We start from the raw sequence: 26,541 nt of genomic DNA, 5'->3' as shown, positions 1-26,541 counted from the left end.
AATACTGATTCTCAATTCTTCATTCTTCAAAAATAATCTATGTTTATATAAAATGTGCTTAAATAAAATGAGGGTACAAAGGCTGAATCATAGAAACTGACAATTATCCTTCTAAAAACATCATTTTATAAAGTGTTTTTCAAAAGATCAAGATGCTACCTCACTTTGGATTTTTTCTTCATTTGGAGTTATTGTGATCCGGTAAATCAGCAGATTATAAGACTAGAGTAAATTTGTTAAGGTTATGAAACTTTAATGTGTTTGATATGTATTACACTAAAGGACACATGCAGCATCCTCTAAAGGCTTGCAGATTCACAAAAAATGGAATTCTTACGCTTTAGGCATCAAAAGTTAAACGTGAGCATTATAAGTGAAAGCAATAAAGATGCCCTCTCCTTATACAAGGATACTTGTGTACCAGTCAGCTTAGACCAGTGGTTCTCAAACTTGAATGTTCAGAACCTCTCCGAGGGTTTAATACAACATAGCCTCCTGGGCCCCAGCCCCATCTCTACTCATTCAGTTAGTCTGAAAGGGGCTTGAGACTCTGCATCTCTAACACATTCCCAGGTGATATAGATACTGCTAGCTCTCGAACGAACCCCACTTTGAGAACTTCTACAGTGAGACTAGAGACTAGTGGTTTTCAACTGGGTCCTCCCGAGGGGACATTCATTAGTATCAGAAGATAGTTTTGATTGTCACAAAGGTGGGTGCGGTGCTTCTGACATCTGAGAGGTAGAAGCCAATGATACTGCTATACACCCTATAATGACAGGAACCCCACTCCCCAGACAAAGAATTATGCAGACTATATGTTGATAGTTCCAAGGTTGAGAAATTCTGGCTTGGACTACATTATATTGTATTTACAAATGATTTAGAAATTTCAGCAGCTTACAGAAACAAAGATGCACTTGGCTCACATTAATGTCCACCCTATGTTGGCTGCGGCTCTGATCCAGGTACCCTTTATACAAAGACCCATATTGAAAGAGCAAACTTCAGTCTAGGATAGGTTGATATCATGATAGAGGGGAAAAAGAGATAAGAAACCTAAGCTTCGGCTCAAGAATGGCCCATGACATTTTTCCACTCTCATGTCATTGGTCAAATGAAATCACATGGTCCATTCTGATTCAGTGGGGTAAAAGGTATAACACAGCTGTAGGGGTGAATTTAGGAAGGGACTAAGTCCAGTGGAGACAGCAGCGAGAGGCTGGCTATTTTGAAGATATAACCTGAACAGAGAAAAGCACCAAAAGGGCATTTTTGCTTGTTTCTTTGTTTAGAGATATTGTCAACTTGTAGTTATAGTAGCTTTTCCCCTGGGAACAACTACATGGGTCCTTAAGTTTACCTTGAACAACAGCAGGGAACCCAATCACTGCTTCTCTAGAGGCAGTTATCTCTGCTTGCTTTGGGTGTACATTCATACATGGGTGTATTTATACTTACTTGTATTCAATCGTTTATTTACTTATTTTTAATAGATTTATTTATTTATTTATTTATTTTTGGCCGTGTTGGGTCTTTGTTGCTGCGCACATGCTTTATCTAGTTGCGGCGAATGGGGGCTACTCTTCATTGCGGTGCGCGGGCTTCTCATTGCAGTGGCTTCTCTTGCTGCGGAGCACAGGTTCTAGGCGCGCGGGCTTCAGCAGTTGTGGCTCGCGGGCTCCAGAGAGCATGCTCAGAAATGTATGTTACACAAGGTGGAGGAGGAAGCCTCAGTGTATGAGACAAATACACCCAATCAACACTGAAAATGTGAATCGCTCTAATTTAGCCAAGACCTCACATAAAGTAGAGCTACTATAATGTTCTGAAAAGGAATGCTTTTGAGCTCTTTAGTAAACATAATTACAAAGTAGCTATTTAAGTAAAAGATCTAAACTGATTTAAAATGACCTGAGCTTGATCATCTTAATCTTTATAAACACCCAAGAAAAAGGCAAAATAAGTGATCATTTACACAGGTCTTAAATACAAAATACTTCCCATTATTCAATACAAAGTCTGGGAAGTCAGAAAAAAACACATGTAACCATTAGTTTATCTCTCTGTTCAATTTAAATTCTTACTTCTAAAATGATTTCCTGAATTCATCCAATTATTTAATTACCTTTTTACAAATGACATATTGGCTTCACTGATTCTGATTCAGTCTGGCATCTATCACCATTTTTCAGTGGAATATAAATTCTAGATAAAGGTTAAAAAGTGGATTAAATAAATGTTATACATGTTGGTAGACGGTCTTATGCAAAACAAGGGGCATGTGTGAACCTATGTATTAAAAAAAATCTAAAAACTTTCTGAATGATTCCAGTGGAATGAAAAACAAAGCTCACTTTGCATTTGGCAGGATCTCTTGGCACTTGATGAAAGGGATGGTCTCTGAAGCCAGATTCTTTTTGTCAATGAATGAGAGAATAAAACCCAAGCCAAAGCAGTAAAATCTAAACCATCAGTTCAGCTGGACTTGTAATATTGAGGTCATGGCATGAATCTTAAGGATAGGCTGGAAGGAAGAAGCTCACTCGGTCTTTGTCGCAAATTATATAATGCATATCACCTGACTGTAATAATTAATAGAACCACCATCATCAGATTGGGTAAATATCACAGTTTCCTTCCTAAGAACATGACAAATAATGGGAAACTTGAGAGAGATACATAAAGACTTTGGAGGGATAAAAGGTCTCCAAATTGTAAAAGTCTTGAGTTTTCTCCAGCATATGCCATTTTATTGTGTAACTCATTTCTGATACCTATCTTCACACCACAATTTAACTACGTTTTTAACTTCTGCTACCATTTAATCGTGAAGACACTGTTCTTATAAATTCAAATGAGTTACTGCATAGAGGAAATGTAAAGAGCTAAGCCTCCTAACAAATCTGCTTTTCAATGTGAACTATTCAAGTTCTCTCCTTAACAGTATCATAGATCTTTACATGTCATGCATCTCCCAGGTCATGCAATAGGGATGCTTTTCACATTTGTTTAAGTACAAAAAGGGATTTCCCTGGGTAACACAACAGAAAAGTGCAGGGAAGGAGGGAGACAGAGTCTCTGACGTGGCTTGTTCAGGGGCTCAGACATTTTCTACAAGGACCTTGACCTAATATTCTCCTGCTTTACGTTCTGTTTTCTCTACGTTTGTTTCACTCGAGGGTGAAGGTAACTGCCAGCAGCTCCAAGCTTTCTTCTGATTAGCTTCAGGTCTAGTGGAAAAACGGAGCGTCTCTTTCCTAACAGCCAGGAAAAGTTCTGAGACTGATTCTCATTGGTTCTGATTGAACTGAATTGGGTCAGTTGTCCACTCCTGAAAGAGTCACTGCGGTCAACGGGATGGGTTGTTCTGATTGGATCTGCTTGGGTCAATTTCATTTGAACTACGTGAACAGAGATTGATGGGCCTATGGTTCCCCAAAAGAAAATCAAGGGGCTGTTATGAGCAGACGCAGCAATGGATGCTGGTCAGGCAAAACTATACCAGGACATCAAGGTACGTCTATTGTGAAGCCAGTGGTGTTTAATATACAGAGCTTCTAACTTGGTTGAGCCAATGTAACTTTGTATTTTTAAAATTATTTCCAGGCTCCTCCAAATTGTATAGGCTTCAAAAATTCACAAAACCTGGATCTTATCCAGCCAAGACTAACTCCATCAGAGTTCTCTATTATTTAGGCTACTTCACTTGGGGAACAGGACAGATTTACTCCCCACTGAGGTCCCCACAGCAACCTTTAGCAATAAGGCTTCAACAGTAGCACTGGCATTGAAACTGGCATTGAAAATCATTGAGCTACCAAAATCCCAAAAGTACCCATTTTTACAATAAGAAACAGACAAAAATAACAAGTAAAACTTTTTTTCAAATTACTTCCATTGAAGTTGTTTCTTCCTGAAATATTATTTCCTGATTTCTTTACCCATTAGAATTCTACTATACACACGTGTGATCTTCTTTTAGGCCCTGTATAAATCTTTACAGTTAAGTTAGTTGTTTCCATAAATCTAGTAATTCAATTATTTGTGGTGTTAAAGTTTATTTGTCTCTTATTCCCCCATAGGAGAACTCATGTCTTAGTCATGTTTGTTTTCCCAATCCTTGGCATGCTTGGCATTTATAACGTACCTGGCAATGATTACTGAAAAGATGGATGGAAGAATAAAACCGTATCTCACAATAATCCTGAGTTTATTAAGCATCACTACAGTCACCTCACAAAAAAGGGAACTAAGGGACAATGCAAACAACAAAATAATGGCAGTGCAGAGGCCAGGATTAATTTTTTCTACTTCCTAGAACACTTACCTGATCATATCTCATGCTGTCTTTGAAGAAATATTCTAAGGGCTAGTCTAAGATGTGGCATTAAATTCAAGTGTGCATGTGGTTTGTGGTTTCCCTAGCAGCCAGAATATAGTAGCAACAAGAGAAATTAGATAGAGAAAGAAAGCTGTGGAAGGGGTCAAGGAAAGTTGTTTTGTTTTATTTTAAACTAAGATTGCAGAGATGGCAGCATCCTGTGGGGCTAAAGAGAGTGGTTTGGTATAGAGGGAGATAAGGTAGAAAAGAAAGTAATCCAAGGAAAAGTGAAGTAAATAGGTATAAAATGCCGTACATGGGTAGATATGGTGGCAGGGGTTTGTGAAATTCTTTTCTCTCTGCTTAAATTTTTTTTAGTGACATCAAGGTCATCAGTTAAGAGAAAGGATGGGAGAAGTGGCACTGTAGCTTTGTAAAGAAGAGATAAGGTATAAAATTGTCATCTAAGAACAATCTCAAGTTCTTAGATGACAAAAAATGAGTAAATGCGCCAGAGAAATACAGAATGATTGTCGGGCAGCATTAACTACTCACTTGAAGTTGGTGGCCATGAATGTAAAGCGAATCACATCAACACGTGATGTGTTTTTCTCCAGGTTCATTCATTGCTGGTATGGACTAGGTGGAGACCTGAATGTTACTAGGTCTGTGGTTTCATCCAATGAGAACAATGAAGTGAAAGAGGTGTAAGGGAGTAAAGGGTATATGTAAAAGTAAAATCACATTCAGTCACTATAGGAATTCATCTGATTAAGGAAGGAAGAAAGGATATGTAGGGTTTGCTGAGGGTAAGTAAATGGTGGTGGGATCAATAAATTGGAAATCTTAGTAGAACCAGTGTCAGAGTCAGAGAACGAAAGGAAGGGCATTGAAAGGATAGGAGGATGTCATCAGCAAGAGTGGGGTGCATGGAAGTGAGATTATAGAGAAGCTGCAGATTCCGACGGTGCCCAGATGTAGGGTACGAACAGGAGAATAAGTAGCTCAAGGAGGGATTAGAAGGCAAGATCATTAGAAGAAAGGCCAGGGTATGCCAGCTCTGCTCTTGTCACTGGCCTACTTCCCTATGACTGTCATCCTCTCATCACTGGTCCACCAGTATACTCTCATCTACATTTCTCCAATTATGGTACTCAATTTATAGCTTTCTAATCATAAATATCTTTCTTTCATGAAATCTCAAGTTTGCATTGAGAGAAATTTTCGGTACTCCACTATAGACTCATTTTAAACAAATGATCGTAGGAATGACATAATCAGATAAGCCTCATTTCAGCACTTATGTGCTGTTTTCTTTCTTTTATTCCTATCTAAATCATAGATTCAAATCTATGATTCTATATCAATACTTATTGACATAAATTAATATACCTTCTAATAAATCCATCAGACTATTGTATTATGTTAAAGTCTAGTTTATTTTTCACTTTCAAATATTCTATTAAAAATCAGAACATTAAATGGAAATTAAGAATGTTTTTTTCCAGTTTTACTGAGATATAATTGGCATGTAGCAGTGTATTAGTTTAAGGTGTATAACATAATGATGTGACTTACATAAATGGAAATATTAACTGGATGTGTAAAAAAATGATTAAATGGTCAAAAGAATAAGAAACTGGAGGAAAAAAGATCAAACATGGGTTACTGATTCAAGCAGAGATACTAAGCGATATACTAATTTCAGAAAAACAAGGTTTCTTTGTGAAAATCACATAATTAGAATTCAAAGTGTACTTAAATGCATTTTCTCCTACAGATTTGAGCTCTAGTATTTTCTAGGCATATTGATACTAACTGAAGACATGCATGAGTAAAGAAATGTGTTTAAACACTATGTTTAAATAATATCTAGTCACAATACAGATACATATCATCATTCACCAAGGGGCTATCTGGAGCTAGGGAAAACCAACACTTTCTCCAAGCGCTTGAAAAATCTACAAGTATCCCTATAGCTATGCCTTGCGTTACCATTTCTGCCCTTACCCTGAACTGGCCCACTGTAATCTCCACATGAAAACTCTGAAGCCTATGATACCACTGATGTTAATTCCAAAAGGAACCCTTGGGATGTTGTGCTCTCACTGTTGTCAATGTCCATTGATGGATACTGCAGTAACTGCTAATGCTCGCCAAAGTGTTTCAAGTCTGCTTAAGTGAGGAAGTTTCTTAACCTCCAAATTTGTGATATGGCTACGCTCATGAGCTTCAGAGCAATACTCTGAGTTCTAGGAGTACTATAGTAATTTTTAAAATTTAAATAGTTCTTTTAGTTTTTTCCTTAGGAATATACAAGGGCTGAGTCAGAGATTTATTGGACCAAAAGACATACCTCTACTGCCATGCATTCTTATACTTGGAAACACATAAAATGTTCTTAAACTGTCTTTCCCCTTAGAAGCAGTATATCACGTTAAGAGCCTACTTAGTTCCTATATTATATATTATATAGGTCCATATGGACCTATATTAATAAAATTATACCAGAGGGCTTCCATATGTGCCTAGGCTTATCCGGATCCTAGGAAAAATAGTGGACTAAAGCTGAGACAAATTGGGTCTGGAGTATGTATATGTCATTTTTCTTACATTATTTATATATAATGAAATATTTCCATAATTAGATTTTTCCCAGAACACACATTTGGAGCCACTATGTAGAAATGTTCAAAATAACACAGAATTGTAAACAGAGCAGGGTTGGAGGCCCTGGAAGTTTTACATTGCCATCTGATCATTAATATTTTTTTAAATCTCTAGATATATTCAAGAACTGCCTTATTAACAATAGAAGATTCTCCAGGTCTTCTCTGATAGTATTCAACTAGACTGAGGGCAACCATGACTTAAAATCTCAGCCTCTGAGAGCACTACCATTCTTTACAGAATTCATTACAGAGCAACAAAGAGACCATTCTAAGCAGAATAGTCAAATACCTAAGCATCTCTGAAGCATGAAATGTACACAGTCCATTTATGCCTAAGGGAAAACAGTATAGCATAAATATGATTTAATAAAAAGACTTATGGAGAGATCATAAAAATTCTGAGTTTGACCTACCCACCAATCAGGTCACTTACCGGATATCTCCTCTAGGCACTGCTTAGCTGTCTTACTGTATGATAAATCCATCTTAGTAGGACTGGTACAGGAATCGGCAGATGGTAAAGAGGTACCTTCATTTTCTGAATGTGCTCTGAAATTAACGAAGAAGACAGAAACACCAATTGCTGTCACCAGCGACTCATCAAAGTTGTCTAGTACAAGAAGAAATCAATGTATTAAAAGTTTTCTGTGAAGGTAAGTGAGCATTTCTTTATGTCTGGGACATTCCAAAGCTGTCTATCTACAGGAGAATTTCCTTACTTTTCATATACAACCCAAGTTGTAGTGAGGTATTAAATCAGATTTCTTAGACTTTTCTAAGTTTGAAAGCTTGTAATTACCAATAATTGACTGCACTTTTTCTGGGCAAAAGACTAGAAAAGATTCCTTTTTTTTTGCTGTCTTAGAGGAAGTCTGGCTAAACTGTGTTCTTCTGAGAATAATTAAAGCACTGAAAACACCCCTAAAATTATTTTTTCCATGCACATTCTATAAAATATATCCTAAAATACAAAGTATAAGTAAAATAAATATTGACTTTGCTATGGGCTATAAATGTCACTACGATGTCTTGATTTCAGAAAAATTAAAGTCAATCAAAAACAAATTCTCATTCTGACAACCCCCTTTTATAATACGTTTTATAGTTGTGTATATGTGTTCATGCGTATATATTTGTGTGTGTGATTAACATGTAAAGAGTAGGTCTAATCAAATAAAAAGCACTCCACAGAGGGACTGCATACGTTTTGATATTCCAATCTTCATGCATTGCTTCTTCCTTTTATGCACAGGCAAACGTTTTAAGAGGCACTATCTTTCCTTATGCAGCTTCAAAATCTACATATATTTGGTCAAAAACACCACATCTTTAGAAAGTCCACAGCGTGAACTACAAGAGAAAGAAGGAGACAAGACAATACAGCATTGTACACTGGACTTTGTTCTTTATAGTTATCTCATTTGCTTGGAGTCCCATTCCTAGTACTGAGTTTGGACCATGGCAAGTGATCACTAAATATTTCTTACTTTAAAAAAATCTAAAGAGAATATTTATACGTGAAAGAAAAATTCAGTTAATCTTTAAATCAATTTTCGCTTACTATGTTACTTTTATTCTAAATCCTGGTTTTGTTTGAGAGAAAATAAAGTGTAATCATTGATGCCAGAAATATTTTCTATTTATCTGATGGATCTAAAAACTCTGAACGCTCATTAGGATTTTAATAAACCATGGAAAACTATATGCTGTATGTATGTATGTATGTATATAGGAATTGACATATTAAAAGAAAGATAGAGCCATGCAAGAATTCATACAAAGCTGTGCGTTGACCTCCAGTGGTTTCTGGCAGACATTCCTAGCTTACTGTAACTTAAAACTAAATATAAGGAGCACAGCAAAATTCAGAAGAGGACATGCTGTTCGAATGACAGGATATACCATTAAGGCCAGTAAAAATTTCAATGTTGTGAACATCAACAGACGTTTTTAGTCTTCACCTTCCTTGATATCTTCGTAGCATTTAGAATAGCAGACCATTCCTCCCTTCATGAAACTCTCCTTCCTTGGCTTCTACAATAAAAATTTTCCAGTTTGTTCCCCATTCTCTCTGGATGCTACTTTTTTTCTCTTTGTTCTCTTTTACCCAATCATTAAATGTCATGGTTGTCGGTAGTAAAAACGAAGGGCAAAAGTTGGGGGTTCCTCAAAGCAATATCCTAAGCTTCCTCCAGTTTGCATTGTACAGTCTCTCCAGGCGATCTCAAACATACCCATTGTATTAGTGATTGCCTATCCACACATGAAGTCCAAATTCAAACTCTAACCCAGAACTTTTCTCTGAATTCCAGATGTGAATCATAACTGTCTAATAGACATTACCTCTTGATTATCACAGAGATAACTCAAACCCATCTTGTACAGAACTGAACTTGTGATATTTTCTCAACAAACCTGGTCCTTGTTCATAGTGCCCCTGGGTGAAACCTTTAGGGAGCCTAAGAGGCTTTGCATGGTCTGATCTCTGTCTGCCTCTCCAGTGTCATCTTGCACTGGACTCCCCTTATCTCTCTCCCTTGTGGTCACAAGAATCTTCTACCCACATCCTATAGCTCCTGGCCTCAACAGGTCCTTTCTACTTGAATATTTTCCTTCCCACGACATCCAATTAAATTTCTCCCTTCAAGTCTCAGCTCAAGTGACTCTTTCTTAAAGAACCATTCCAAATTTTCAGGTGAAGTCCCAAGTTACAAATACTTATTTCTCCCTGTACCTATCTTGAGCACTTCATACTCTCGTAACATGACATTTGTGTAATTATTTGATAAATGTTCATCTTCCAAACTAGAGTCCATTCTCGATGTTTAAGCTCATCATTGCACCCCAATGCCTAGCCACATGTCTAGCAGATACGCTGCACTCTGCAAATATTTGATAACTGAATGAATAAATCTTATCAGTAGTGATCATAAAATAGTGTCACTGTTGGGTAAAGCATACAGAAGGAAGCATGGTATAATGGTGCATGCTCTGCATTTGGTTGTAAAACTTAGCTCTCTCGCTAAACAGTTATTAACTCATGTGACCTTGCTAAGTGACTTAGCCTCTCTGAACCTCAATTTGCTTATGGGTAAAAGGCAAAGAAAAACATGTTCCTCGCAAAATAATTGTGAGCTCAAGTGTTATTATTACTAAAAGCCTGGAAAGGCATTCTCCTGAGGCATGTGGGATTCTGGTCAACGTTATAATGTGGGGAATATATCTGGCTCTCTGGGCTGTTTCTTTTCTTCTCTGGCCCCCAGGGTCTCCTATATCCCCCGTCTATTGCCCCTCCCCACTCACTTCTAAAGTTCATTATCATCTATTCTTCCACTTGGGCTCTTTTCTTGTGAGCCACTGTACCTCCCTGGCTTATTCCTTAGCCTAATGTCCATGAACGAGGGGAAAAAATTCCTCTGAAGTTTTCTAAGGATTGTTACTTGCTGAAGCCATTTAAATGGAGAGTATGTAGTAAGATAGGACACACCCCGGGGAAAGCTTACTGGCTGCTTGCCAAGAAGCCTCAGAGAGGCATGGTGCCTGGGTGAACTGGCTGGGAGCCAGGGTTGGCCTACAGTCATAGAGGCTCAGAATTCACAGACTGGTTTCTCAGATGCTGAGTCACATAAAGTAGTTCACTGGGATGGCTGTCTAAAGCCCAATGCCAACTGATTTTTACTAGAACAAGACCAGAGCAATTACAGGAACCAGAATACTTGTAGCCATGTTAGTTATAAAGATGCAGAGCATCTCCCTCTAGGAAAATCTCTCTGGAGCAAAAGAGTATTCAGAATGTGTTTTGGGAGTAGACTTTTTTCTTTGCTGCAAATATACAGATCTTAAAAAATATTTCTCAGTGTACGGCTTTCTTTCTCAATGTATGAAACCTAGTACTCAATTCCATTGGCTAAGTCCCCACCCTCTGATAAAAAAGTATTCAAACTTTGGTCTTAGAAACCTTTGTTTTACTTTATTTTTTAATGTGGCAGTGAACATTTGTGGCTGATTTGTTCTTTAACTTCTTTTTTTAGTTAAGGTCACAAGAGAAAATCTTATTTATACCATATTTTCAAGTTCTTTGGTGTATGTTTCACAGTGTTCCCTATCTGAGTTACCTACATTAGAAATGATAGGGCAACAGATTGATCAAGGGAAGGAACATGGTGAAGTTAAACTTCAAATAATTATAAAAAGATCTCAGAAATGATCTTTGGATTGTATTCACATGTAAATGGGTCCAGATCCCCTGCTCTATATATGTTACAAGACATCGATTTCTCCAGGATTTCTACCTCATTATTTGTTAAAGTGGAATCAGAGTTTAACTCCAGTCTCTAGAGGGACAATCAAAGGTAACTGGTAAAGATTTAACTTTTATACAAATGATCAAAGAAGTTCAGTTTAATCTCTGAAGGCTCTAAGCATGTCCTCTATTTTTGTGCATGCTTCATTCCAGTAAAATAACAGGTTTTGGGGTTGATTCATAAAACAATTTACGAAGACTTCAGAATCAATAGTGTTTTCTAACCGAAAGGTAGATGTTGCAGTGGCATCATTCACTGTTCCCATGTAAACCGATACTGCATTCCTCTCATATGGACTGGGAAAAGGAAAACATGGTTCAGAATATTTAGAAGACATCATCCTGTGCAGACTGTCTTACTGTGCATTTACAACATGGTCAACATGTTATAAGCACTTACTGAAACTGTAAGATAGGGCGTTGCAAAAACACCATTTAATTTATTTAGAGTTCTAATAAGCTAGTGCTAGTGTCTGTTACTACGAGTCCTAGTAGCTAAAGGTCTAGGTTTCACCAATAATTAACATAAAAGCTAGTTCCTGTTTATGGGCACTTACTATATGCCAAGTACTATGCCTAGTGTTTTATCTAGGGCATATCACTCAAACTTCACAACAATTGTGTTGCTATGGACTGAATATCTGTTTCCTCCCGAAATTCATGTGTTGAAACCTAACCCCCAATGTGATGATGCTAGGAGGTGGCGCCTTTGGGAGGTGATTAGGTCATGAGGATAGAGCCCTCATGCATGGGATTAGTGCCATTACAAAACAGACCCTGGAGAGCTCCCTTGCCCCTCCTGCCATGTGAGGGCAGAGTGAAAAGATGGTCATCTATGAACCGGGAAGCAGGAGCTCACCAGATACCAAATCTACTGGCACTTTGATCTTAGACTTTCCAGCCTCCAGGATTATGAGAAATAAATGTTTGTTGCTTCAGCCACCTAGTCTATGGTATTCCTGTTAGAGCAGCTGGAACAGACTAAGACACCTGTAATTTAGGTGCTGTGGATTAATTGAGGCTTCTAGAGATGTAATAATTTGCCCTGTGTAACAAGCTGGGAGATACTTAACCTGTACTTAAATCTGGAAGCTTCTAAATATTGTTTTATTAACCACTACCCTACAATTTAATTCCATTTAATTCCAAATGTCTCTGGACACTGAGCATGTTAATGTATGTGATGTCTCCTTAGCTGACAGATAGCTTAGTCACTAAGTTATTAACAGACAGTATTTGAATGTGACAATACCCAATGGCCTAACCTTAATTTTACTCTTTGCTACCTTAAATTTTTACTCCTAAGAAAAGGAAGCTATTATACATGCCATTTAAAGGAATTCAGCAATACACCTAGATACTAGCAATCTTCAGATTTCCAATTTCATAAATAGGGGTGTTGCATGTTGGTTTATATTAAAAATATAGCCATATGAATTCATCTTGATATGGATATACTAGTCACAAATGTGGACACAAACAAAACTGGTTTGAGTCAGCAACAATAACTAATGGTCTTATAGTTCCTGCTTTATAAACCCAACCTAAAAGAAAGAAAAACAAATATCTTTCCCAAACCAGCTCTCTCTTTCTTGGTGGGAAGGAAGACAGGTGACAGCCAGGGCCAAGGCCAGGAATCTGTCAGAGTGAAGAGTAGCCCAGTGTGGATGAGAGATTTGTTAGATTTGTATGCTGGGGGTTGGGGGGCTGAGCAAATAAGAAAACATATTGAGTATAATGGGAGCCAGGTTTCTCAGTTGACAAAGGAAGGTGCAAGTATGGAAAGGAGAAAGCAAGAATAAACTCTGTGTGTTGATTTGGAATTGGAGGCACTGTGAATTTACGGTTATATACCCATCTCTCTCTCTCTCTCTCTCTCTCTCTCTCTCTCTCTCTCTCTAATAGATAGCTCGTTGATATTGAGATAAATATGCGTGTAGGGACTTCCCTGGTGGCGCAGTGGTTAAGAATCCGCCTGCCAATGCAGGCGAGACGGGATCGAGCACTGATCCGGGAAGATCCCACATGCCACGGAGCAACTAAGCCCGTGCGCCACAACTACTGAGCCTGCGCTCTAGAGTCCGCGAGCCACAGCTACTGAGCCCGCATGCTGCAACTACTGAAGCCCGTGTGCCTACAGCCCGTGCTCCACAACAAGAGAAGCCACCGCAACGTGAAGCCCGTGCACCGCAATGAAGAGTAGTCCCCACTCTACGCAACTAGAGAAAGCCCGCGCGCAGCAATGATGACCCAACGCAGCCAAAAATAAATTAATAAATTAATTTTTAAAAAAGGAAATAGGTTTACAAAAATATGTGTGTGTCTGTATGAGTGTGTGTGTGTGTGTGTGTGTGTACCTATATATATTTTACTATTTAGGAAAGCTAGGAGCAGTGAGATCTGGTTCCTAAATATTACTCTTCACAAAAGAAACCAGGGCACCTTAGATAAAAGCTGAAGCCAAGGCAGTGAGAGAACAAGGTGAGCCTAGATTACCTTGAGCCAAAAAGAAACAAAGTTCTCAAAGAGTAACGGGGCAGAAGCCAGCTTGAAGGGCATCCCAGCAGCCAAATCTGGGAAATTCTAAACATCAAAATAGTCATATTGATGGATTATAATCCACTGAAGACAACAGGAATCCATTAGTCCACAAAATTCAAAGAGGGGGAGAGGGAAAGAGCACAGGAGAAGGAAAAGGAGGAGGGGGGAGGGGGGAAGGAGAAGGAGGGAGCGGGGAGGAGGAGAAAAATAAGAAAGGGACATCATTTTCTTAAAGTTGAATGGCAAGCCATAAATGCAGAAGGAATAATGGAATTAGAAATCACATGACATCCATTGGAGTAAACTATTAATTTAGGCAAGAAACCTCAATGGATGCTAAAACCTAGGGGTGAAAGCAGACCAACTGTGGCAAACATCATCCCAATCAAGCAATCAAATTCAACACCACCAGAAAGGGGAATATCAATAATGTTGATACCTGGTAGGAAGGCAATGGAAAAGCACAGTATCATTTCTGTGACATTATATATATATAAATATATATACATTTATATACATATATCTGCAATCACGAGAAAATATCAGACAAACCCACATTAAGAAACAGTCTATAAAATGCTTGCCTTCAACATATCAATGCCACGGAAGTCAAGGAAAGATTAAAGCACTGTTCCAGATCCAGGGATGTTAGGAAGACACGACGACTGGGTACAACGTTCATCCTGAATCGCTAAAAGTGCTATCTCTGGGACAATTTGTGAAACTTGAAAAAGGTCTCTGGGTGCTCTGAGTTAAATGTATATGGGAGTTCTTTGTACGATTCTTGCAAATTTTCTGTAACGTTAACAGCTTTTCCAAGAGAAGATAAAATACAGAAAAAAAGAAACAGTTGTGGTTTGGTTGGGCAATCTGGCGCTGAACCTCGTAAGCTAAATACAGAAAGGGCAGTTTATCAAGCTTCTCTGTGGGGAGAATGCCAACTCATAGCAGTCTTCTACACAACAGACCCTCTTCCAGCATTGGCTCTGCATTCCAGCTTAAAAATACTGCTGTGTGAGGGAGCTTAAACTGCTACCCAATGCACAGATATATATCCAACCCAGCAAAAGACAAGTTTGCAAGACAAGCATTCAGTAAGCTTTAGTTTGTGCTGATAACCAATTATGCCCAGTTCACATAAAACCACAATTGCAGTATAATCTGTAATAATAGCTGCAGGGCTTACAAAAGCTTTATCTGCAAGACGGTTCTATGCTCCACGTTTCAAAATTCATAGACTCACAGATCCTCCTACTGAATCTACTGGTTCAACAAATAAGCCAAACTTAAAACCATGTGAGTAAGCATTTTCAAAACTAATGTTTTGTATTCTTTGCCTTTCAGAATATAATACATTCAAGGGCCAATTTTCCATGTCACTTTCTAGGTAAATCTGAAATCTCACAAAAACTGTTACAACAATCTTTCCTGAGAACCCCTGATGCTGTTATATAAGACACATCATATTATACCAATTATATATATACATATACATATGAGTAACAAAAGGAAACCTCTAAATTCAGACTTTCTTGACCTAATTTTACAAATCAAGTGTGTACAGAGGGTTTCTGCTTATATTTAATTAATGGGTTTAAGAAGCACAATGATTTTCTTCTCTGTTTAATAATGTTTTGCCTTATCTAAAGGTTGGGTTCCTCTTTTTTCTTCTGTGAACTGTCCTCACCCTGATTCTCTCCCTTTGCCTTTAGATGTTTGCGTTATGTCCAATGCACTGATTTCTTGACATTTACTACAAATGGTCAGAAAATAACAAAGAGCATGTAGACCTCAAACTAGCAAGTTATGAATCTGATTAGTAGCTATTTTGAAATTTATTGGGGGCTGTTAAAAATACTGAGGTTTAGAGAAAATGGGCACGTCTTTCTTTCCTCCTTGACTAAGGAATCTCTTCACAGCTTTACTTCACATATCTCTGCAAGCACAAGAAGCCACTTTCTCTGATTCCAACAACTAGCGGTCATTTTCCATGTTTTGAAGTCTTGGTATATCAAATCTGGTTCACTGCTTGGGGGGTTTACACTTCCTGCTTCATTCTGTAGTCATGTTTCAGTCAGTCTCCTGCCTACTACATTGTGGACCATGGAAGGGAAATAACATATGGGATGTGTGATGTTTCACTCTATCCCTGATGCCTTACACGGTAAATGTATTTAGTAGGTAGTCGAAAGAGGAAAAGAATAAGTGAATGAAGGTCCCGAAGAGAAGATATGGTTTCGTTCTATAAACATTTTAAAGCCGTTTATATTTCAACTAAACCCTACCATTTATAGGAATAAAAGACTTCTGAATTTTTCTTATTCCACTGTACATTTTTGGTGGTGTTTCTATTCTTCTATAGCAGATGAGTCTAACCCATGATGATGGTGTTTCATTCAACAATTTTTATTTGGTTCCTATTGTAGGGAGGCTCTGTCCTGGGCAATTACACTACTAAATAAAAAAAGACAAGATGCTTGCTTTTCAATGAGTTTATGTTATAGTCAGAGGTGGCTGAAATCACACTTGTTAATAAGTAAACAAAAACCCAGTGGATGGTGATAAACTCTATGAATAAAATACAAGGGGACAATGGCGTATAATTCTGGCAAAAGGCATTGTGAGTGTTCCTTCAGACTAGATGGTTGGAAACGGCTTGTGTGAAGAAGTAGCATGTAAGCAGAGTTCTGATGAGAAGAAGGAGGCTGCTTTTTTTGTGTGTGTGTGTGGCACGCGGGCCTCTCACCGTTGTGGCCTCTTCTGCTGCGGAGCACAGGCTCCGGACGCGCAGGCTCAGCGGCCATGGCTCACGGGCCCAGCCGCTCCGCGGCACGTGGGATCTTCCCGGACCAGGGCACGAACCCGTGTCCCCTGCATCGGCAGACAGACTCTCAACCACTGCGCCACCTGGGAAGTCCCAGGAGGCTACTTTGATCCAGAAGAGAGTCCTTATATGCAGAGAGAATATCTATGACAAAGTCCCCAAAGCAGGACAAGTTAGTCTGTTAAGAAACAGAGTGAAGGCAGGGAGACAGTGAGCATAGTTTAAGGGCTAGAGAGAGGGTCGGATTATGTAGGAACTTGTAGGGCTTGGTAAGATGCTTAGGTTTTACTTTTCATGTGTAATGTAAAGCCAGGAGATGGTCTCATGAATTTAAATAACATACAATTTATACTTTTAAAAGATTAGAGCCCCTGCTGTGTGAAGGATGCTACCAGAAAGGACCAAAAGTGAATGCTGGAAGACTCGTTGGAAACTAGGTGAAAATTGGTGGTGCCCTGATCACGGGAAGGCAGGGTGGAAATGGAAAGAAATGCCCAACTGAGGGTATGTTTTGCAGCAAGAGCCAATAGGACTAGCTGAAAATAAGATGTGTTGGGAGGGAGTGAGCGAAGAGAAGAACAAAGTATGGATTCATTCCAAATTTTCTTCCTAGTCTCCCATTCAAGTAATCATGAATTCTAACCTCTAGTCTTTAGCAGTTTTAGTTACTAGCATTTTGCATAGCACTGAGTAACTTGCCTGTTATTTTTTCCAACATTCTTGGATTGTAAAATTGTAGAATGTCAAATTTGGATGATGCCATAACATTCCTCCTTCCACCTGACAAATTCTAACTCATCCTTTAAGTCTCATCTCTTCTCTTACCTCTTCTGTAATGCATACACTGACTCCACCCTCATGTAAGATTCAGGAAAACTCTTCTACCTTATTTGTTGCATACACTTCCATGACAACAGTGATGTTTTAAGTTCTTGATTAAATTCTTTTCATTATCACCAATAAAACTGAGTTCCCAGAGAGCAGATAATTTTTTTTTTTTTTACTCTTTGTAATTCTTATTACATAGTATTTGCAGAATGAGTGATGAGTACATAAAAGAAAAAAGATATTTGGTGAATTCCCTTAACTTAAACTATGGCAACTGGTCACTGTATTGCTTCTTAACAATCTCCGGTAGCCACCCGCAGCACTTAAAAAAGGCAGGCTAATCCATTCACACAGGTCTACTTATTGGGAACTTCTTATAGTGAGTTAAAATCTTCTTAAAGTTTTCACCTTTGATTTTAGTTACATCCACTCATTAAATGGATAAAGATATGCCCAATTCAAAACTACTTTTATCACATAGTAGTGATAAAGGAGTTATAAAAACTTAATATAGAATATCCTTGCACTGTGCAGGAAGTAGGACTAAAATGAAATTCATTAACTTCCAGAACTCAACGTTATATTTATAGGACTTTGAACATTCAATTTGCAAGAAGGAGTATTATGAAGCATATAAATATATGTATTTATATATATATTTATATACATATATGTAAATATATGTATTTTAAAGTTATTCTACTTAAAAGCAATTATTTCCCAATATAAATGAATTCTGATTGCGATATCTGCAAATCTGCTATTGACATTTTCCCAGCCAGAATTTTCCTAGTAACAATACCTCTTATTTCTACACATACAGCAAGAACTGCTAAGCAAAGGAGGGCACACTACAGACTCAGGCATATATGGATTCAAAGGCAAACTCCTGCCAGGCCTGTGACTGTAAAAGATTATCATTATTCTGCCTTGAAATTGCTGCTTCTTCATCTCTGTAAAATGGGGTAACATTCCCTTGTCATGGGTTGATGACACAGTTTAAATGAAAAAATGAACATAAATTTTGTAATACAGACTTGTACTAAGTAAGCACTCAACAAAAACCATTATAAAATAGTAAATTATTACTATTATTGTATCAAATGATTAGCACCTCCAGAAAAGTCTGCCAGGGATTTTGCAAGAGAAATTCTTAAATGGTGTTGGAGTAGTCAGAGTGGAAAGGACATCAGGGGTCACATAAGCCAAATGACAAGACTCTACGATATCTCTTTCACTGACAGTTAAGAAACTTGAATATTGACTACTCAACCTTAAGAGCATTTATATTATCATTTATAAAATTATTCTGAATTTATAAAAGACTCCAAGCAGCCTTTTCCTCATATGTAGACTATGATGTGACATTTCTTATTAGATGGTTTTATTTATTTTCAACTACTTTATATTATTGATAATAAAACAAATAATTACTAACATTTATAAGCAATTTATTCTGAATCTGGCTCTGTGCTGAAGACTTTATACAAGATTGCCTTATTTAATCTTTAAAACAACCAAATTAGGTAGGTATTCTTCTACCACACTTTACAGAATTAGAAACTGAAGTCTGGGGAAGGTCATTTACTGTGTGGCAGGTACTGTTCTGAACACTGTATAAATATCAACTCATTTAATCTTCAAAACAGCCTTATGAGGAAGCTTCTATTATTATCATCTCCATTTTACAGATTATAAAAATTGAGTCTCAAGTCTTTAAATGCATTACACAAAGTCACATGACTAATAAATGGTGTCATCACGATTCCAACCCAGGCAACCTGGTTCTTGGGGCCATTGTCTCAATAATACAAGGTGCAGTTTCTGAACCACGGTAGAGCAAACGGACTCTACAGCCTGTAATCCTAGCTACTTGGCTATATATATTACCTCACTTTTATAATCTCCATTTTAAACAGGGCAAAAAGAAACTCAAAGAGGCTGGAGAATTTGGCAGTCACATGGTTGATTCACACTTTAACCTCTAAACTGTGCTGCTTCCTCTTTCTGATAGCAAAGGTTACTGCCAAATGAAAATCACTAAATCTGTACCCACTGGATATGTTATTGCAAACAACCAAAGAAGTTTGCTGCTACTTATAGAAAGAAGCTTGCTAAACTGGTGGATATATTCTTTTTGCTTAGATTTATACTTTCCTGTGAAATTCATCCATGGTGATTTGAAATGACAGATGTTCTTACAGAATACATTTGAGAGTGACAAGTGTGCTGAGTATGACATATTTTAAAGTTTATAATTTTTTCTCATATTTTTGAAACGTGGATTATGATTTTGACATCTGAAATTCTCCTTTGTCAGATAGGGTCTCTGGAGCTAGAAGGATCTGCAGACTCCCATTGTAATACAGGTGGGACAGGCACGACCTAGAGCAGTCTCCCTCAGCCACTGGTCGGCCTCGCACCGGGCCCCTCCCCCAAGCGAGCGACCGTTAGTGAGCAACTGTCAATGAGCAACTGACGGTTTGTGGTCCCACTCGGCCCTTGGCTGGCACCGCAGTGGGCCCCTCCCCCAAGCGAGCGACCGTTAGTGAGCAACTGTCAATGAGCAACTGACTGTTAGTGGTCCCACTCAGCCATTGGCTGGCACTGCAGTGGGCCCCTCCCCCTCCCCCTTCTCTGTAGAAAAAGAGCCCAGAGAATGCGGACTGAGGGAAAATGTTTTTTTGCGACTAGGGTGCCATCTTCTCGGTCTGCTGGCTTTCTGATTAAAGTCGTTATTCCTTGCCCCAACAACTCATCTCCCGATTTATTGGCCTGTCATGGGGCAAGCAGAGCAAGCTTGGGCTCGGTAACACCATGTGATGCAGATACAAAGGTTTTAAATGAATTTTTGCTATTGAAGTCAGAATAGCAGCCTTAAATGAGGTAGCTATTTGAGGTAGACCTGAAATTCAATAATTATACATTTGTGTGGATGAGTATATAAAGCCCCAGAAAAAATCACTTAAAGCACTTAGGTTTTTCACTGAGGGAAAACAAATCATTATAATTATTTTCTTTACTTAAAAACTCACATATTTAATACATTTAATAAAATTTGAAACTATACAATCTTGACCTTTTCCTATTTGCAGCAGATCCTACATCCTGTTTTTCCTGTTGAGGAACTGTACACCTGCCAAAGTTGCAGGCATTATTCCTCCCTAGCCACCTCTTCACTGAAAGGACAGTGGATAAAAATGGAGACACAGCAGCACTGACATAGTCCTAATCGAGTAAAACTTACCACAAGACAACAGGCAAAATGTGTTTACACTACAACTGTTTAGTAGGATATATATCTTAAAATATAGCCTGTGCTATGTATTTTAATAAATGAAAAATAATATAAATATATAACAAAAAAGTTAATAAAATTAAATATAATAATTATATAGATTATTATTTTTGCCTGGAAACAACAGGCCTAGCTGTGGAAATTAATATAAATTTTATGTTGGGAAAGCAACGCCTTATAGACAACAGTTAACAAACATGTACAGTGTGCCACAATATACAATAAGCATCTTACATGCATTATGCCTGTTATTCTTCCCAACTCTACAAGGTAGATACTGTTATTTCTATTTGACAGCTGAAAATGAGACTAAGAGATGTTAAATTCTTTGTCCAAAGGCATATAGCTGGTAAGTGGCAGAGCTGGGCATTAAGTCTATATTTGCCTGGTCCCAGAGCGTGCCCCCTTAACCATTATGGTTTACGTTTTCTCATGGGTGAAAACAAAAATATCTCTAAACTCTATAAAAATGAGAATTATTTTAAAAGACTAATAATAGAAATAATAGTAGTAAAAGTAACAGACACGGGGAAAAGTCATGACATCTGGGTTCTATTTTGCCTTTGACGGCAAGTAGGTTAACTTTCAAAGGCCTCGGTTCTTGAGTGGGGGGGGGAGGGGAGGGGGGAGGGGAAGGAGATGAGGACTAATAGATTGGAGGATATGGGAGGCTTTCTTTTAAAAATTTTAATTCTAGGCCTCTCTCTCCAGAATGAAACACTGTTCCAAAATGACTATGTGAAATAGGACTCCGCAACCTTCCTTATTATGTATACTCTGAGTATGCAGACCTGTCAGTGTTTACAGCTGTGGACCAACGGCGCTCGCCTTACCTATAAATGAATGGAGCCACGGTGGCAGTATTTGGGTGGCTGTGTTGCTGCTGCTGAGGGAGCTGGACAGCACCATTTCCCACGCTCTGCCCACTGCCTTGCGCCGCTGACCCCGCACAGGAACCCGCCAGAGAGGCGTGGCTAGCTTCCCTTCCTTCCAGGGGAGGAGGGCAGTTGGATGTGCTTGCTTTCTCAGTCGTTACGGGCTTAGGGAAGGACTGGGAAGGGCTTCCCTTGGTAGTCCTGAATTTTTCAGACTCTTTGCTTGTTGAGCTTCCCGGTGAAACAGTTTGCTTTGCTGTTGGCACCTTTGAGCCCGGTTTTGGAATCCCACTGGAAGAGGGGATTAAGCTTTCCTTCTTGGCTGCTGTCGTCTTGCTGCCCTTTGGGATGAAGCTTGCAATTTTAGAGGTCTTTTTTGGAGCCGTCTCCGCCACCTGATCTTTCTCGTCCTTGACTGGTTTTTCAGTGCAAACTTTATTTCTGTCCCTGTTCTTTTCCTCTTTTTCCTTTGGCTGTAGCAAAGACTTTTTATTGCTGAGATTTTTGCTTCCAGCTTTTGGAGGGGCTAATTTCGGTGACACTTTGGGGCTGCTATTTGTTGAGCCGCCGCTATTTAGACCGCTGTTAAAGCCTTCCATTTCACCAGATTCAGAAAAGGCATCGTCCTCCTTCCCACCATCACTGGGTCCTGAACTGGGAGGCTGCAGGGGGCGTAAAGCAGTCCGGGCATTGACCAGCTTGAACTTCTCAAGCATGGATTTCTGTCCCGAGGGAGCTGCTCTGCCCCCGTCCGAGGCAGGGGGCTTCAGTCTGTCTGCAGATGGTGTGGGAGAGGTGCCTGGGCTCGACTGCTTCACGGTCAGCATGGTGGAGGTGGCGCTGTGCTTGGCATTCATGGACTTGCTGCGCCACGGCTTGCTGGCGCTCGGGGACGGGATGGCCGAGGCCGGGGGCTGCCCAGCAGCGCCGGGGGGCTGCGTGCTGCCACTCACACCTGAAGATGGTTGAGGTCCTTTGGAGGAATCTGGACGTGGTTAAGAAGAAACATTTTAAAAAGGCTGGTTAGTTTTTGATCACTTATGTCACACCACTGAGTATTTCTAACTGTAGGCACAAGGAAGTTTCCTTCCTCTGAACTGGAAACGCACATGCTATGTGGCATCAATCACTTCTGTAATGTGGTGGTTTTTGTACCAGATATCACACATTCAGTGTCTGAAGGACAGTGATGTTGGGGAAAAAAAAAAAACACAACACTTTTTTCCCCTTCTAAAATTATTCATAGCCAAATGAATTTTGCTGGTCACAGAGGTCTATAGATGAATACAACACTATCCCTCCCCTAAGCAATTCTCTGTATTCTTCCAGCTACTACTGTAGCTCATAGCAGTGAATGGATATTCCACCTTGCCTTATAAAAATAATGAATACTGAGAGATTGCTTTAACCTACAGGGAGCCTAGCTTATTCTTATCTGATTAAATATGCTTTTGAATCATAATTTAGCTTTTTGTTAACATTGTTTTTATTTGTACAAAATAAATATTGAAAGGGATGTTTACATGGGTCAGATAATCTACTAAGAAATATATAAAATATGTAATACAAATATGTAATACTAAAAAATGTGTAATACATAATATGTAATACATAATATGTATAATCCTTATAACAACCCTACAAGCTATGTATTGATATTTTACAAATAATTCTTACAAATAATAATTTTATAAATAATTTTTTAAAATTCTACATAACTTGTCCGAAGTCATCCAGCCTGGACCTGAACGGATTTCAAAGCCTGTGCTCTTAACTACCGCACCTGCAGGTTCCTGTAGGGATCTGAACAAACTTTAAATTCTAATAAAAAAATCAAGCTACTTTTTGGGGGCTATAAGAAAATAAGGCCAATTGTCATATAAGTACTTATAATGCACTAGTGTTTACTTACTTTCCACTGAGAAATCTCATTATGATATGAATTTCTATACGACTGTTATAGCACTGATTAATGCTTGATTACAATTCTTATTTTTAAGCATGAAAGACTAAACCCAAAAGAGATTTTATAACACTGTATAGAATAAAAAAAAAATTGAGCTTGGAGTTAAGAGATCTCAGCATAAATGTTGACACTGGAGAACTATGTAATTCTGGTCATGTCATTTACCTTAAATTTCATCTACCATAAATACCTCCCTCTTCCCTCCTCTTTTTCTTTTTTTTCTGAGAAATGGAGAAAACAATGGATAAATGATTAAATTAGATATTTATGTAAAAGAGGCAACGTTGATACTGTTAACATACTAGATATTGTCAAATAAATGCTAAGCTGTTTTTGATGAAATGTCCAAAGGAAATATTAATAAATCCTTTCATAATATTCAGGAATTGGAGACCATTAAATATTCATAGATCTAAAACTACAATGCTTTCACTTTTAAATGTTTTTTCCAACAGTATCAAAATGCATGATAAACAGTAGGTAATTAAGCCAATTGGTATAGAGTACTTGTCTTACCCATTTTTCAGAAGAAGTTTACATTAAAAAGTTAATAAAGAAAGTTAGAGATAGGAAAAGAGGTTAAATTCTTCATTAAATATTTGTGTGAGTTAGGTTTTTTTAAAAGAAAATAAGTGTGCCTAAAACAATATAATAGATTTGTGAAGTTTATATTAACAATGCCAATAGTATAGACAAACGTAGATAACTTCACTGTGATTGCCTGTTTCCTCTACTGCACCGTTGATACAGTCCATGAAAGCAAAGACCACACCTGTAATGCATAGTTCTACATTACACACAAAGCACCTTCTGTGTGACAGGCACTAAACTAAGTTTTTGAAATACATTAACTCAGTCCTTCCAACAACTGCATAAAATTTTCATTATTACCCTCAATTTGCACATGAAGAAACTGAAGCACAAAGAGGTAAAAGAACTTGGCCAAAGTTACACAATTTGTAAGTGACAAGTCTGAGAAATGAACTTAGCTTGGGATTCTAAGTTAATTGTGTCAACCACTATGTTATACTATTTTTCAAATGTACAAGAAGTTCAATGGCTTATCAGTTATAACATTATTCCTTGACTCTAGAAACACAAAAAATAGTGAATGTCAAATTCATGCCTTTAATAGAATTGTCAAGTAGACTTTATTTCTCGATTACCTAGATTCAACTGGAAACTAAGAACATCTCCAAACAAGATGCATTTTCTCAAGCTCAGTGAATTGTGTACGTGCCCGTGCATTTCACACAGTGACCTTACTGTTTTGCAGATTTCTGTCCAACATATATGCCTCTATTTTTCTACTATTTCCAGAAATATTAATCAATGCTACTCAGTTCCTACAATCTCTAGGACTTGAATCTAGGCATAACATCTGTTAATATTTACTGAGTGGCTATTCTGTGCAAGACTCCCCAAGACACCTTACAATCTAGTCAGAGGAAAGAAATCAGACTCACAGAAGATGAATGGCATATATTAAACGTTAAACGAGTAGGAGGTGGGAAAGAAAATGGTAGAGATCAGAAGTGCACAAAGGGCTGTACAACATTAAATAAGATCAAGACAGATGAGCTAAGGGAGATATGCAGGCATTCAAGGCAGGAGTAATATAGAATTTTTATACGAAACTATGTGAAAATTTATTCTATTTATTTACATTTTAAAAATATGTACATACGGGGCTTCCCTGGTGGCACAGTGGTTGAGAATCTGCCTGTTAATGCAGGGGACACGGGTTCGAGCCCTGGTCTGGGAAGAGCCCACATGCCGCGGAGCAACTAGGCTCATGAGCCACAACTACTGAGCCTGCGCGTCTGGAGCCTGTGCTCCGCAACAAGGGAGGCCGCGATAATGAGAGGCCTGCGCACCGCAATGAAGAGCCGCCCCCGCTTGCCACAACTAGAGAAAGTCCTCACACAGAAATGAAGACCCAACACAGCAAAAATAAATAAAATAAATTATATAAAAAAAAATGTACATACGTATATTGGGACACAGAGTTAGAAATAAAGTACCCCCAAAATGAAATCATAGTCTGTTGTAGTATTGTTAAGAGGAACATAATGGCCTCATATTGAATTTATCTTCACTTTCTTACACTGATCTCAAAAGTTATTTGCAATATTTCTTATTCTATAATGAAAATAATATTAATAATATTACAAATATAATAATGCCTACTGGCATTTTATTGAAGATTCTTTAACTATATTATCTCACATTAGTGTTCACAACAGCCTGATGAGATGGGAAGGGCTCCTATTTTTTCGTGTGTGTGACAATTTCATAATCACTTTGCCTATCTTTTTTTGGAAGGGCTCCTATTTCTAATTCACACTTGTGGAAACCCAAGCTTTGAGGGTCTAAACAACTCATTCAGTGGTGCACAGCTAGTGAGGAATGTGTGGTGTGGCTAGGATTTGATCCCACATGTGTGATTCTACAGCCCGAGCTCTATAATTATCGTAGAATGTCTGACATTTTAAGTGTTAACGTAACGGTCTCAGACTTTAATGTGTGCTTAAGTCACTGGGGATCCTACTGAATGTACATTACATTGTGCTTCAGCAGATCTGCAGGAGGCCCCAAGATTCTGCATTCCTAACAACCTTCCACATGATACCAACGCTGCTGGTCACAGACCATGTTTGGCTTTAAAGAGTTATTTCTTATGACAGTGTTCAAATTGGCTAAATTCATTAAATATTCCATAGCTGCGCAGCATTAATATTCTTCGTTCTGTGGAATTCTGGAAGCTTTGTCAGTTCTGCATTCCCCCCAGATGCTTGGCAATCTGTGGTGAGAGATCACTAAAAACAAAAGAGGTTTTCCTAATGTCCTTTATTTCATCATTTTCGCCACATACTCAGTGTGTATCTTCTGTGTTTCTGCAACTAGGTT

At 38.3% G+C, this 26,541-nt stretch overlaps 1 protein-coding gene across 3 annotated transcripts in view; it reads right to left on the bottom strand.

The window, feature by feature from the left end:
* Positions 1-26,541, bottom strand: part of NAV3 (neuron navigator 3) — a 363,427-nt gene that overhangs the window by 162,243 nt on the left and 174,643 nt on the right. For all 3 annotated transcript variants that reach the window (XM_029206422.1, XM_029206421.1, XM_029206423.1), the window contains exons 8-9: positions 21,624-22,650; positions 7,430-7,545 (exon numbers count right to left, since the gene is read on the bottom strand). In XM_029206422.1, the coding sequence (XP_029062255.1) occupies positions 7,430-7,545; positions 21,624-22,650 (1,143 nt within the window). The remainder of the gene's footprint in view (positions 1-7,429; positions 7,546-21,623; positions 22,651-26,541) is intronic.

The sequence above is a fragment of the Monodon monoceros genome, unplaced genomic scaffold (genome assembly GCF_005190385.1).
Source record: "Monodon monoceros isolate NGI ecotype Baffin Bay Population unplaced genomic scaffold, NGI_Narwhal_1 Super_Scaffold_6, whole genome shotgun sequence".
In the NCBI taxonomy this organism is placed as follows: domain Eukaryota; kingdom Metazoa; phylum Chordata; class Mammalia; order Artiodactyla; family Monodontidae; genus Monodon; species Monodon monoceros.
Note: the sequence above shows the minus strand (reverse complement) of the source record. Positions and strands in the feature narration are given on the sequence as shown.